Source organism: Mandrillus leucophaeus, unplaced genomic scaffold (genome assembly GCF_000951045.1).
Source record: "Mandrillus leucophaeus isolate KB7577 unplaced genomic scaffold, Mleu.le_1.0 Scaffold33, whole genome shotgun sequence".
Lineage (NCBI taxonomy): Eukaryota > Metazoa > Chordata > Mammalia > Primates > Cercopithecidae > Mandrillus > Mandrillus leucophaeus.
This window is the reverse complement of record NW_012103476.1, coordinates 2694158-2710869: the sequence shown is the minus strand read 5'-3', so window position 1 is coordinate 2710869 and position 16712 is coordinate 2694158. Positions and strand designations below refer to the sequence as shown.

Here is a 16712-nt window from a genome sequence, read left to right as displayed (position 1 = left end):
ATGAAAATTGGGTACAAGCACAGTGGAAAATCATTGGTGGAAACATTGATGGAACTGGAGAAAATTGTTAAGAGAAATAAGTCAGCTGTAGAAAGAAAAATATTGTGTGTTTTCATTCATATGTGGGAGCTAAAACAACAACAACACCTTAAACTCATGGAGAAAAGAATACTTGTTACCAGAGGCTAGCAAATGTAACAAAGAAGGGGGAATGGGGGATTAAGTAGGAACAGTTAATGGGTATAAAAATACAGTTCAATAGAATGAATAGGATTCAGTGTCATATTCAGTGTCACATATTCAGTGTTACAATAGATTGACAATAGCCAAAAATAATTTATCACATATTTAAAAATAACTAAGAGAGTAGAATTGGAATGTGTTGCTAGCACAAATAATTGATAAAAGTTTGAAGTGATAGATACCACAATTACTCTGATTTGATCACTACATATTGTATGCCCGTATCAAAATATCCCATAGCCAACAAGTATAAACTCATTTATGTAAAGTATAAAAACAGGAAAATCTAATCTATGGTGCTATGAAGTCAGGATAATGCTTAGCATGAGATGGAATAGGGACAGGAAAGGAGATGTAAATAATAAAGTTCTTTTTCTTGATTTGAGCATTAAAAATGGGCTTGCTTAGCTTGTCAATATTTATTAAACTGTACACTGATAATAGCTAAGCCTTTTTGAATATTATACTTCCGTGAGAGTAAAAATGTTAAAACGATTAGCAAAAATAGAAAAATATGTTAAAAAAACATATCTATTTTGGCATATATTTTAAAAGCAAAAACTTTCAAGTAAAAACTTTTCAAATAAAAGTAGTATCTTTAAAATTTAAGGTGTAAATGACACCATGGAACAAAATTATATGATAAAGCAAAGACAAGTGAGTCTATAAAACAGTATGAGACCTTCCATGCTTCCATATATGCATAGAAAAAGAATAGAAATTATTCAACACTAAAAAAGAATCAGTCCTTAAAATAAAAAAACATGAATGGTCTTAATACAACATTTTTGAAGATGTCAGATACAGAAGGGTAGACGTCGTACGAATCCACTTATATGAAGTTCCAAAATAAGCAAAAACGATCTATGGTGAAACATCAGTAATAGTAGTTGCCTGGGTGGGGGAGGTTAATGTAGGCTGACTGGATAAGGAAATGAGAGAACTTCCAGAGAGTGGTGGTAAAGTTCTGAATTGTGATACGGTTTTGCGTTACACATATAAAAACATTTGTCAAAACTCTTCAACTGAAACATTTGGTGCATTTCATTCTGTGGCTTTACTTAAATAAATGAACACACATTTTAGACTCTATGTAATGATATGCAGGCTGAATTAGGTGGGAGTTATGTGTTGATTTTTTGAAATTCAAGAAAATATAATGGATTCAAGTATGAATAAACATACGACAAAATATCCCAAAATGTTAATTGTGGAACCCACCTGGTTGGTATATGGTTGTTTGCTGTAAAGTCTTTCAGCACTTTTGTATGTGTTAGAAAAAGTATGCAGTAGACAGGACTTAAGGTTAAAAATAATAATAAAGGGAATGTCTTGAACTCTTAAGACTGTTTATTTTTTGATTGCTGTGTTTAACGCACACATGTACATGTATACAAACCTACACATAACACACAAATGTGCATGCATATGCTTGGGTATGATTTCCTGTGCTTGCTGAATTTTTTGCATTGATCATACTCTACTTTCAAAGTTAGATCCGTATCTATGTAAAGACAAACAAAATAAAACAAAATGGAAATACTAAAACATCGTAATTTCCCTTTTACAGGACAAAATAATTTTCTAAAAAATTGATCTACATATTTTCTTGAAAATTATGTTCTGCTTAAGTAAATAGAACTACACAGAGACCTCCAAATTCTAAAATGTAATTAACTTTTGATCAAATTTTAGAATAGTATATTCAGAATCTGTAATATTGTATTTTATAGCACATATAATATTTTCTATACAAAAAAATCATGAAGCATATTGTAGTCACACCTTACATTTGTAGAAGTTGCCATAATTTTGTTGTTTTTAACTCAGTTCAATTGAGTTTTTAGCTCAGATTATTGTTGAAGCCTTTCTTTTATTTAATATAAACAAAACCAGTGGGGCAAATCAAAATGGAATACATTTGCACAACTGTCCATTCATCTATATGTTTATCATCTATAAATCATGGCAGTGATTCTTTTTAGTGAAGCTCCCATTTTGAATAAACTGTTGTCCAAGTCACTTTGCTCTATGCTATATACTTTTAAGGTCAGAGAGCAGGCACTGCAGTGTGCAATGTTGCATAATCAAACACTACCCTACTTCAAAGAAAGCCCTCAGGTAAAGCCCTCAAGCTTGACTGTGGCACTTGTTGAATATGACATGATGTAGATGCTTGATACTCACAGGTATGCAGCTTTTCCTTCTTCGAGTTCTTTACTTTTGCCACTGGAGCCACTTTTCTTTCCACACATCCTCCTAGTGATGCACATCAGCAACCCACATTGCCGAATAAAGAAGCAGCTGACGTCTGTTACCACAAGAATTAGCAGAAGTGCAGCAACTCCCAGGCCAATGACTGCTCCAAGCCCAAGACCATTAAAAAGTGTGTCTTAAAAAGCAAAAAAAAAAAAATAAATAAATAAAAATAAAGTATTAAACCCCTAAATTAGAAAATATTAGATGATTATTTTTAAAATAAATCTTATCCAGTAATTCAAGAGACAGAATAAAGTCACAGTAACTGGCAGAATTCAATTTCATGATTGTTGACACCTATTCCCTTGTTTCAAATAATATTTTAAGCAATTGATGTGTTAATTATGTGACTATCTTTTTCAAACTTTTTTTTTTACTAACAAAGAAAAAGCGTCTAAGTGCCTCTTTTTAAAAATACAGTTCTTGAATCCCTGTGGGAAAGATAATGAATATTATCATATCCCTAAATGTACTTTATCAGAAAATGACACCCATTAATAGATCATCACAATGTTAAAAGAAAATTATAGTCAAAACTTCTGCGAAAAGTGTTAAATAGATCATCTGTATGAGATTATGTCAGTTTTAAAAGTTAAACTTGTAAATGGATGGTTCTGAGCGCTTTGCTTTATCAGAGAATGTATTTAAATATACCTTTCTATGAATATTGTAGGAATCATCATTTTGCAAGAAATGGCTTACCTGTATTTCTCCAGTTAATATTTTAACAAATATGTTAGATTAGAGGCAACTTTTCATAGCTATGGTATTTATGACCCCTTGTTAGTTCCTATCATGACAAGGTAGGAGAAGATAGAAACCACTTTTCTTTGGTATATTGGTTGCAGGAAATCCCAAAACACATAAAGAAAGTAACCGGGAAAGAGGCGAATGGAAGGAAGGTGAAGTATCCTGACTGATAAAATTGAAATGTCAAGTGCAGCAAGTAATAATGAAGATGAATCAAGTGTTAGGTGTTTGTAGTAGAATCTGTGGGTAGACTCCACAGCTATAACAATATGGATCAGAAAATAAGGACAATATAAAGAAATAAATTAAACTGATGATAATATATTATCTAGAAGAAAAAGAAACATAATTTATAGGCATTCAAAATGATTCTTAACACATATGTTAAGAATTAGCTTGCATAACGGTTTAGTCTTGTGTGTGTGTGTGTGTGAAATGAAGTCTCGCTCTGCCTCCCAGGTTGGAGTGCGGTGGCGCGATTTCAGCTCACTGCAAGCTCTGCGTCCCAGGTTCACGCCATTCTCCTGCCTCAGTCTTCCTAGTAGCTGGGACTACAGGTGCTGCCACCATGCCCCGCTAATTTTTTGTTTTTTTAGTAGAGACGGGGTTTCACTGTGTTAGCCAGGATGGTCTCGATCTCCTGATCTCGTGATCTGCCCGCCTCGGCCTCCCAAAGTGCTGGGATTACAGGCGTGAGCCACCGTGCCCGGCCCAGTTTAGTCTTTTTAATGACAAAATACATTTATTACTCAGCATAGTAACTGCATGTTCAAATATGTAACTGACGTGAAACACGGGCGACAGATACAGGTATAGATATAAATTTGAATTGTGAGAAAACCACTCCTGAAAAAATATGTATATAAAACAAAGTTTTCCTATGTGATATTTTTAAACTTAGGCTTAATATTTTAATAATGACTTGAATAAATAGTGATCCAAAGGAATCAAAACAACTGCTAACATACAAAAGCAACCACTAGCAGGTTGACTTTGAGTATGTCAGACTTGTCTGAATACTAGTTCTGTAGGATGACTGAGTGTCATGTCTACATTATTTTATTTATTTTTCCAAAAATAGGTTTAAGTTTTTTTTTTCTTATCATTCTAAAAGCAAGCAGCACAGTTTTGAAAAAAAAAAAATCATTCCATTTGTGACATAGTGGCCTAGCACTTCACCCGGGCAACTTTGTGGTTCACATTTGCAAATATACTTCTACAATGTCATCATGATATGGCAAATGAGAATTACTTAGGGACCGAATTAACAAATTTAGAATGTTCATGTCCGAGAAAGTATAATTTTTATTGAAATTATTTTGCTTCTCATGAAGAAAAACTAGCAATAAACACAAGGTAGTGTGAAAAAAATAATGTATTTATGTCAATTTCAGTATCTCTTTTCTATACCAAATTTTAACATGCTACTTAGATGGTGACAGTTTAGTAAAATTGCTTAACTAGTATCCGGGAATATTTCTGGTTTCGACAGAACTATTATCTTTGCACATGAAACCGCTTGAGGAATGACTAGAGAAAGAATCGTATTTTTTCAGCCATGGGGATTTAATTTTTTTTTTATTGTGAAAAATCTCAATAAACAAGTGTAGAATGAGATTCCAAAGATTAGATATCATTTTTTTCAAAGGTATATCTCTATGCAAGATTTAAAAAGAACTATTTCCTCACACTACAAAAATAACATATCAAGCAAACTAGGATTTCCATTTGCAGTTAAAAAAATCATGGTATGTATTTTCTTCCATTATCCATTTCCAAATATAAATGATTCACTTCTGAATCTATCATTACAATACAGTGAAGTCAACTTACCTATGAAAAATATTTGATTGTATGAAAATATAATATTTTCTTCAATATTCAAATGTATTCATTTTAGATATGTTGCACATTACTCAACAACTAAAGCTCAGGAAAAAAAATTGGAAAAAAATGTATAATTGTGGTTTAGCCCTGGTGTATACATTTACTTGATGATCCTATTGGTTTGAACTGATCACTCTTCTGCTACTTCATTTAGGTTCTTCACACATGCAGACATAGTTCTAGGCACTAAATCCTATAGATCAATGACAATATGTATTATTTATTAAACAAATTCCCATTTACCTTTCCTAAGTATGAAGAGTCGTGCTTTGTTCTTAAAAACACTGCATCAGGAGTAAGAAATGACTGGTTTCATCACTTACCATCATTAACTTTTGGGGTAAGCCATTTAATATCTCTAAGACTGAAATGCCTCTTTATTAAAATGGAAACAGTTACAATAAAAATAACAACCAAAAATAGGTCACAGGTTTGTTGAGAAGATTGCTGTGAATGTGGTAATGTACTTAACCTCCAGCACTCAGTGCCCAAAGTTAAAATTTAACAAGTATTGCTTATAATTATTATTTTAATATTATAAAATTCTAGAGAAATGATATTTAAATTAAAAATTATCTAATGTTAAACATTAAACTATTCTGTAAACATATCTTTTCAGCAGTAATCTAAAGTAGAAAAGTATCTCGCATTAAGTAATGATTATTCTCTCGAGGCTACAGTAACTGTTTTTTTTAATAATTCAGGTTTGGCTAGTTAGCTTTTAAATGACAAATACTTCATTCTGTGACCTTTTTAGCATTAAACTAGTATAATGATGTGCTACACTTTTAACTTTAGAAAAGCTTTCAGAAAAATTATATATGTAAAACATCTTAATTTTTTTGGCTTAAACAAAAGAGATTTATTTCCTAACAGTTATGGCGGTTTACACTATGCGGTCAAGGTACCAGCATGATTGGATTCTGACGAGGGCTCCTTTCCTGGCTTTGCAAACGGCTTCCTTTTCACTGTGTGGTGACTTGTGGGACAGACTCAGAGAGAGCTCTCTCTTTTCCTTTTCTAATCAAGTCATTGATCCCATCAGATTAAGATCCTACTCTTTTTTAACCATAACTGCCTCCTAGGAGCCCTATCTTCTTATGGTGAAGAATTGCTAAAATATTAATAGCTAGGACTTTTTTCTATATACAGAAAATTAAACTTTATAAGCTTATTACAATTGTTGTAGGTTACTCGAAGTTATTTTTATGAAAAAATAAGTATCTTTTTGTCATTGCAGTGGATAGAAGTGAACTTCAAATGGGTTTATGTTGAAAACTGAGTAAGATCTAGTATTTAATAGCACAACAGGGTGACTATAGTCAATAATCATTACACATTTAAAAATAACTACAAGAGTTCAATTGGATTATTTGTAACACAAAAGATAAATGCTTGAGGTGATGGATGCACCATTTACCCTGATGTGATTATTACACACTGTACGCCTGTATCAAAAGTTCTCACGCACCCCAGTAATATACAAATGTACTATTCTCTGAAAAAAAAATTCAAAAATAGGTTTATAAGTTTTGTCTTTTGAAAGTCATGTATATGTATATATAGTATGTATATACATACTATATATATTAAATTTCACCTTGAGGATGTATTTAAATGCTTATACTTTCTTATATCTCATGAGGTTAGGCTGTTATAACTCTAAAAGTTAAATATTCTAATTATTTTCTGTCACCAATTTACTCTGGCATAAAAAGTCCACTGTTTGTACTCTGGATATTTCACAGATAAAACCATAAGCACATATGAAATGACATCATTAAGATTTGGGAACTACTAATGATGTATTTTCACAATAACATGCAGAAAGTTCATTTTTATTAGTTAATTGTGGTTTTTTAATTTAGCAAATCAAACCTGAGCATAAGTAATAATTTAAATAATTATAAATCCATTTTTTATTTTTAAGATCATCAGGATACTTCCACTTATGACTTATGGTGTAATTTTTATGGTAACTTTATAAGGTAGGAAAACAATATTATCAGTTGTAATTTAGATACAAGAAAACTGAGATCCAGAGAGGTCATTGGCCTAAGTCACATACTAACCCCTAAAATTAGAACTGTACAAGCGAATCACTAATTGACTCCAAGTTGTATTTTCTTTTTGCTTTTTTTCTTTTTTTGTGACGGAGTCTTGCTCTGTCCCCCAGGCTGGAGTGCAGTGGCCCAATCTCGGCTCACTGCAAGCTCCGCCTCCCAGGTTCACGCCATTCTCCTGCCTCAGCCTCCTGAGTAACTGGGACTACAGGCGCCGCCACCACGCCCGGCTAATTTTTTGTATTTTTAGTGGAGACGGGATTTCACCGTGTTAGCCAGGATGGTCTCGATCTGCTGACCTTGTGATCCACCCGCCTCAGCCCCCCAAAGTGCTGGGATGACAGGCGTGAGCCATTGTGCCCGGCTTCCAGGTTGTATATTTTTTGTACTTGTGTTAGAGTCAACATTTTTCCTTGGATATTCACCTTCGAATAATGAAAAGATATGGATAAAATACAGAACAGCAAATATATTAAAATATGTATTATTCTTATAGAAAAATGTCAATATCCATATATCTTTACTATTAGCGGAGGTACAACTATTTAACAACTATTTAAATGAAATACGTCAATGGAAATTATTTATCTAACTTATATTCCTGCTTTAAGCTTCGTCTTTAGTGATCATTTTATATTGCTGTTATGAAAAATGAGCTTCATATCATAATTGCATAAGAATAAATAATTTAGAAAACAAAAAGTTAAAAGTATATTTGGTTTATATTTTACTATTAAAAGCAACTGTGAGAATCAGTTTCCCTCTGAGCTGCATTTTCTCTAACCCTATGACATTTGGAAATTGACTTACTAAATCTGTTTCCCCATATCTTCGTGTAATTGCATTCAAATTTTCAGCCAAACATAAAATCAAAGTATTAAAATACGAGAAACCAAGCTTCATTCAAATGTCTTATATACAGCAGTCCCTCCTTAATCAGTTTTGCATTCTGTAGATTCGGTTATCTATGGTCAACTGTGGTCCAAAAATATCAAATGGAAAATTCCAGAAGTAAACAATTTATAAAGTTTGAATTCCAGGCCATTCTGAGTAGTGCAATGAAATATCTTGCTATTCCTCTCTGTCATGACAGGGACACAAATCATCCCTTTATCGTCTGTGTTATCTACACCACCCACCTCTTGGTTACTTATGAGCTGTTTCAGCCCTTATATTGTCACAATCTCAAAGCGTTCATGTTCAATAACCCTTATTTTACTTAATAATGGCCCCTTAGCCAGATTAGCAATGCTGGCAAATTGTTGTAATTGTTCTATTTTAATAACAGATATTATTGTTAACTTACTGAGCCTAACTTATAAGGTTTATTATAGGTATGTATGCAGAGGAAAATCTGTGTATGTAGGGTTAAGTAGTATCAGAGGTTTCAGGCATCCACTGAGAGTTTTGGAATGTATCTCTGGTTAAAGCAGGGATTATCGTATGTGTCTTTTCATGTTTTTGTTGTATAAATTAAATCCCAACTGGAATATTAAATTATTTGTCCATTAAGTGTATTATATTTGATAATACTAGCTTTTCAAACACCACTATTAGATTCGTAAAACTAGCCATGCTTTTTGACGCCTTATGTAGTTCAATGTTTTATTTAACCTTTTTCTATGTGCATGTATAATCTTCTCCAGGTAGATTGAAAATTAATTTCAGGACATGGAAAGCTGCAATAAAGACATGGAGAAAAAAATCAAAGAGTCCTAAGATGGTGATTGGTTGCTGTTTCCAGAATACTGGTAGCTATTTTTGTAAGAGTTATTGTTGGATGCAGAAGGCAAGTAGGTTAAGCATATGAAAAGAAAGAAAAGAGAAGACATTAAATAACTCTGATTGGTGTTGATGATATTACTACGTATCTTTCCACATTAGAGATAAGTCTACATGACTCTTAATTATATCTTCTTACTTCGCCCTTTCTAGTATAACATACTCCCTAACATCAAATGATATATGGAAAATTTTGGCATAAATCTATAGCAAATACATACATATGTAATAAGGAAAAACTAAAGAAGATTTAAAAAATCCCCTGCAACTTGAAATTCTATCTGGTCATATATGATCATGGGGGAAGTTTCAGTTTGCTTTGTAGATTAAGATCAATAGAAATGAATTCAACAATAGTTTTGTGGAATCTTATGAAATGAAATTAAGTTCAGGTTATTCTAAAAAATACTCTTCAAAATTACCTCAAATTTGAATCATTTAAATAGTGGAGCATTAATCCTACAATTAAATAAATTTGATATATTGATAGAACATTGAGAGAATTAATAACCGTTCTTTAGAGTTTCAAAAAAATATTTTTAGAAATTATCCATTATAAAACATACCCAAAAAGTATCTTCTTTGAGAGGCATGTGTACAGTTCAAAGTTTCACTAACTTCTATTCAAAATGGCTTGAGAAATACTTAATATAAAGTGTCAAAATGTTGAAAACATTAAATTTACTTAACATAGTCAAGCAAAATAACTAGGCAAAATTTCTCTCATAAAATACTTCAGGCAGTAGAAATGTTCCCTCCAGAGGATATAGTCTTTGTAAATATTTGGAGGGTATCTAATTACTCTCATTTACCAATTTCTAGGAAATTTATTATCAGTGTTGGACTTCATAGGCATACTTCTCAAAATATTGCTGATTTGGATTTGAATAGCTTTCTAAATTACTGAAGTAAAACTACCATGATTATAATTTTTAATATTTGAATTTGGTATACTGAAACTTAAAAGGCAATTTCTCAAAAATTATAAGAACACAGTCAATTAGTCTTGTTTTGATTGCATTTCTGGTGTGGAGAAAGGGGGAGCAGGCATCTTTCTGCAGCAGGGCTCCATCTAGGTCAGAATTGTCAGCTACTTAAGAAGTCAAACATCTGGATAATCTAAAGACTTCTGCAGCTACATAGCAAAAAAAAAGAAGGAACATTAATCCATGTATGCTTCACAAACATTGATTGACTGCCTAATAAAATAGTGCAGAATCAGAAGGGTTGCCTAAAATTTACTAAAATAGAATTAATAAAATTAACGTAACTCTTTAGAATTATTATACTTCAATTTAAGTCCACATTTACTTAGGAAGCATTATAAATTCCCTTATATAATTTCATCCATTGGATAACAAAAGACATGACAAAGGAGCTAAGGGATATGATATTTGTATTAACAAGGGCATCCTGGTAATAGTAAGAAATGTTGTTAACATTATGGCAAAAATTTTGCATTATGGAAGATACATTCTGAGATAATACATAGTTTTAAAGAAAAATGCATTGCACTAATTTAAAAGCCAATGAACATCTCTGAGGTTTACACAATGCTTCTTCTTGTGTTATGTTAGGCAAGCAGTCTACCAAGATTACCTATTCCTTATAGACCTGAATATTATATTAAATTGATAAATTAAATGTTTGTTTTGTGGCATTTTCCCTAGAATTCCCTTGAATATACAAAGAGTAAAATGTAGTTCAAAGAGTCAATGTGTAGTAGAATGTAGAAAGAGCCAATCAAAGCAGACTAGACTGGGTGAGCAAAATACTGTTTAAAAATAATTTTTTAATTAAATGCTCGCAGCTTTAAAAATGGTGGGGATATTGAGAATAAACTGTATTCATAATATTCCTCCAGCATAAAACCAAACAGCATCCTTTACATTTCTTAACAGAAGCCACTTGTCAATAAATAAAATAGTACTCTTCAACATTATGGAGTTGTGTAGAGAGATGTCTTATATTAACGAAACTTCCTATTTTCTACAGGGAAGACTACACTTGTTAGTCACAAACTTACTTACAAAATAGTTTAAATGAGTTAAGATTCATTCATATTTGGACTTTGATAGACTTCTCTCAGTTAAACTACATAGATAATTAGAAATATATGTATATATGTTATCTTTATATATTTGTGGGTGTTAAGAAAAAAAAATTCCAAAATATTTATCTTTATATATTTGAAAGAACATGACTTTCAGTTCATATTTGCATGTGTTGTAATTACAGGTATAAAAAAAGGAAAATGAAAATTTTGATTCATGCAACTTATAAAATTCACTGAATTTTATATGGAACCACTGATATTAGCAATCTGAGCACAATGCAACACTATTTCCATTTCTCTGAACTGGTTTCTCTTCTGCATCACGCCTGGGGCGGAGGAGGGTGGGGCTCTTGCATTTTTGCTACCTAGAGGGCAACCCTAAATGGATAGATTTATTCAATTTTAATTCACATTAAAATTCCCCATTTGAAAGAAGTGTTTGAACTTTTGAGGTCTCCAATTTCTAGTCAATACTCTTTTAACTGTATCAATTAAGAGAAAAAAGAGAAAAATCATTGCAAATTTCAGTAGCAAGGATATTAAAAATAACATTTGACATTCATTCAAAATTAAAAAAAAATAAACAGCACACTCAACAGCGACCGTGATTGAATTTTATATTCTTCCTTTCTTCTAGAAAACTTTTAAAATTGTTTCCGGTATATGCCTAGAGAAGAGTATATGCTTCCAAGATGAGTGTTTTTATTTTAAATTATAAACTGGTAGTATTTTATAATATACATTGAAATATGTAATGCACATTATAAAACAGATAAATAAAAAGATGAGTTAATATAAATGCACTTGGAAATTCTAACATTTTAAATCTTCAGGGTGAATTACATTTTTCACCCATTTTGTGGCCCATGTAATACAATTGGAAATATCTAAATAAAGTTGTTGTTTCATTCTCAGTTTCTTTATTGGTAAAATGGTGATATACATATCCAGTTATCTTAATGAAAATGGTCTTTTAGGCTCAAGCAGGAAAGTCCTTTGGGAATTCCAAATCATTATACACATGTGTTATTATTTCATTTGTTAAACCTATTATTCTAAAAACATTCAATTTACAGTAGCTTCTTGTTACTTGTTATTTGCTTATAGTAATTTTTTTTTTAAAAAAACTAGACCTTCTCCACTTTTATCCAAAACCTTCCTAGATTTTAGTAAGTACAAACATTTTGTTTTAAAAGTTATTGTTATTGGCCAGGCACACTAGCTCACACCTGTAATCCCAGCACTTTGGGAGGCTGAGGAGGGCAGATTATGAGGTCAGGATGTCGAGACCATCCTGGCTAACACGGTGAAACCCTGTTTCTACTAAAAGTACAAAAAATTAACTGGGCGTGGTGGCACGTGCCTGTAGTCCCAGCTACTTGGGAGGCTGAGGCAGGAGAATCACTTGAACATGGGAGGTGGAGGTTGCAGTGAGCCAAGATCGCGCCACTGTACTCCGGCCTGGAGCGAGACCCTGTCTCAAACAAACAAACAAACAAACAAACAAAACATTATTGTTTTTGTGTTTAATATGTTATCTTCATTAAGGCCTAAGGCTTCAGATCATTTCCATCCTTCTACTTTTAGCTATGCATTTTACTGTGACCAGAATAAACAAGTTTTTAAAATTTTTAATATTATTCCTTTTTTTATTTGTTCATTTCTTATATAGCAAATTTTGTTTTTGGTCATTGCTGTATTCCTAACTGCCACTTAAAATATTTCTTCATCTTTTTAAAACTGATGTGAAGATGGAGGAAGTCCATATCATTTACAAATGCTCTTATTGTCACTCATATATGACTTTGGCTTTTGCTCAGTTTTGAGATAAGGAGATATTGAGTTTTGGGAGGCATTCTCTTCTTCTATTATTCATTTTGCCCTCTAGTACCTTATTATGTCTTTGTGATCATTAACATATTTATTGTATTATTATTTTGTCCAATATTTTAGATCAATTCATCTTCATTGTAATAAAACATAAAGATTATAACTTTTAAAAGATTGTTACAAAGTGAATCAAAATCACCTCCCCAAAATAAAGACTGTACTTCTTTTGTGTTCCAATCTTTTACTCTGGTATGTCTCGGTTCCCTCTGGGCAGCTCAGAGTATTCATGAGATTATAAAAAGGCATTACATCTTTCAGCTCCTTGACAAAATGCACTTATTAGCAACTTTTTAAAGTTCACTCAAGTTCACAGTCATCAGATATGAAACTGCTTACAGAAATAATTGAATGAGAGCTGTATGGGTACAACATGTAATCTCCTGTATTTTTCAATGAATAATTTGAAAAGAAAAAGTATGTAATGCTAGTAATGGCTGTGATGGCTGTGAAAAGAGCATTGTTATCCATGAAGGGAAAACTGCAAAGAGTATCTTTTTGAGAGACTAAATTCTATAAAAGGAGTCTTGGAATATTAAAAATAATAATACTTAAAAACATTTAAAATCAAAATTGAATTATAGTCAGGAATACAGCACTTAATTTTATGAAATTACACCAGCTTATGGATGTTGTGTAGCCAGTTGGAGGGATTTTTAGTTTTTAGAACCATGCTAACGTTATTTACTCTATTTTCACATAGGTATATAATGAGTTCATTGGAACCCTTTATATATCTAGAAATAAATTATAAAAGTTTATGTTGGAGATTAATACGCTGATGTAGATTGTGTAAAATCATTTTACATAATTTTCCAACTTTTTTGGTCCCTTACAATACTATTTAAAGCATCCACATATTATTTGGGGAATTTGAAAACTTTAGATTTTAAAAATCCTGAGTAAAATTCATCAACAATTTTCAACATTACTTAAATATATAAGAAAAGGCTAATGTTTATTTATATATGTTTTACATCCTCAGGCTATTTTTGGTACCTCTCGATAAGGTCTTTTTAATGTACCATTTTATGTGTACTTTGCTGAACAGTTTTGATATAGACATCTTATTACTTACTACCACATTTCTTTTCACAGAGTGCTCATTCTTTAGGGGGTAGATGTATGTATTTTCCAACACTTATTCTTCAATACTGAGTCTCCATTTTCTAATCATTTTGAATGTTTTGTCAAAATGTTCTGTTACACATATAAATAATTGTTTTGTAAATAAACTCAATGGCAATCTGAAATTTTCCTTCAAATCACTTCAAATTCCTAGGAAGTTTATCAGGGATTCGGAACAGTGAAAAGGTAGCACTGATAAACCATATCGTTTTATTTGATTTTTTCTTAATATATGATTCAGGGCAAGAAAAAGCTGCTGATTGAGTATATTTGGTTAAAAACGGGGGAACTGTGAACAAGTAGATTATATGAATGGCATTTATAATTGCAAAACTGTATACCTTTTAGAATTTCAACTTTTATTTTTGATGCAGGGGGTATATGTGCAGATTTCTTACATGTGAATATGCATGATGCTGAGGTTTGGAAGTCATATCACCCTGATAGTGAGCATACAGCCTGATTGATGGGTAGTTTTTTAACCCACACCCCATCCTCTAGTAGTCCACAATGTCTGTTGTCCCATATTTATGTCCATGTGTGCTCAATGCTTAGCTCCCAGTTATAAGTGAGAACCTGTGATATTTTGTTTTCTGTTGCTGAGTTAATTTGCTTAGGATTATGGCCTCCAGCTCTATCCATGTTGCTGCAAAGGACATGGTTTCATTATTTTTATGGCTGTGTAGTATTAGATGGTGCAGATGTGCCATATTTTCTTTATACAATCTACCACTGATAGGCACCTGGCTGGATTCCATGCTTTTGCTCTTGGACAGAATAGAAAACTCAAAATAAAGCCACACACCTACAACCATCTCACCTACAAGGTCAGCAAAAGCAAATGATGGGGAAATAACTCTCTATTCAATATATGATGCTGGGATAACTGGCCAGCCCAACGCAGAACATTTTATCTGGATCCCTACCTTTCACCATATACAAAACTTAACTCAGAATGGATTAAAAACTTATATATAAGGCCTCGGAATGTAAAAATCCTGAAGGACAACCTAAGAAATATTCTTCTTGACATTGGCCTCGGCAAGGAATTTTTGGCTAAATCTCCAAACGGAATCGCAACAAAAACAAAAATAGACAAGTGGGACCTAATTAAACTAAAGAGCTTCTGTATAGCAAAATAAATGGTCAACAGGGCAAAGAGAAAATCTACACAATGGGAGAAGATATTCACAAACAATGCATCCTACAAAGGTCCAATATCCAGAATCTATGGGGAACTTAAATCATTTAGCAATAAACGAATAATCCCATTAAAGAATACACAAAGGACATGGACAGACACTTCTCAAAAAGAAGATATACAAGTGGCTATTAAACATATGAAAAAATGCTTAACATCATTAATCATCAGAAAAATGCAAATCAAAACCACACTGAGATAATATCTCACACCAATGAGAATAATCATTTTTAAAAGTCAAAAAACAACAGATGCTGGTGAGGCTGTAGAGAAAAGAAAATGCTTTTACACTGTTGATGGGAATGCAACTTAGTCCAGCCACTGTGGAAAGCAGTCTGGAGATTTCTCAAATAACTTAAAACAGAACTACCATTTGACCCAATAATCCAATTACCAGGTATCTACCTGAAAGATACAAATCATTCCACCAAAAAGACACGTGCACTCATATGTTCATCGTTGTGCTGTACTTTGTTGAAGAGCATGTTTTCATATATATATATTTTATATATATATATTTCACATATATATACACACATGTACACTCGATAATGTATTGGGAAGAGTAAGATATATCATTTAGAAATTAATATGCAGTGTAATTTATTGTTTACCTCTTGGCAAAAAAAAAAAAAATAATGTGAGGTTAGCAGATAGGAGGGAGAAGCATACAAATTAGTAGTCAATGGTCAAGGGAACATAATAAAGAAAATAATGTTTGAGATGGTTTTCAAAAATAAGAATCAGCTTCCCATTTGATGTAAGAAGTCCATTTTAATCTGAACATGGCTTGAATAAAAAAAGACGTATGAAACGGTGTGTGATTCTGAGATTAGAAAACATATATGGATATTAGAGGTGATTGGTGGGCGTTGGGATTTTAGTGGTGAAGGATGCTGTTAAAGAGGATGGAGCTTGCAAGTGAATTCAGTAACAAATAAATAGATCAGTCAAATCAAAATTGACAAACAGCACCAAAAACAAACTAGAAATTGTGATCATTTTCCAACAGATGGCAGGGAGTTATTGGAAGGAAGCAGAATCTGCCGCAATCGTTTGGAAAGAGCCAGAGGAGGCATGGGCTATGGTAATGACTATTAAATGTCTGTCCAGTCTTCCTTCTCTCCTTCTCTCCTATTCCACGCCCATTTCCACACACCATATAAGAATAAGAACTCCTTGGATAATGTTTAGATTGAAGAGGTGAGGAATTAAATAGACTCAGTCTCTCATATGTGATTAGTTATTGAATTAACATTACATAATAAGGTCTATCGGTATAATTCAAAAATAAAAACTAAAAGGCCGGGCGTGGTGGCTCACGCCTGTAATCCCAGCACTTTAGGAGGCCTAGGCCGGCGGATCACGAGGTCCGGAGATCGAGACCATCCTGGCTAACACGGTGAAACCCCGTCTCTACTAAAAAATACAAAAAACTAGCCGGGCGAGGTGGCGG

General features: G+C 32.6%; 1 protein-coding gene across 1 annotated transcript in view; it reads right to left on the bottom strand.

Moving 5' to 3' along the window:
• NCAM2 (neural cell adhesion molecule 2) overlaps nucleotides 1-16712 on the bottom strand; it is a 422844-nt gene that overhangs the window by 26861 nt on the left and 379271 nt on the right. The window contains exon 17 of the mRNA XM_011988436.1: nucleotides 2430-2635. Within this exon, the coding sequence (XP_011843826.1) occupies nucleotides 2430-2635 (206 nt within the window). The remainder of the gene's footprint in view (nucleotides 1-2429; nucleotides 2636-16712) is intronic.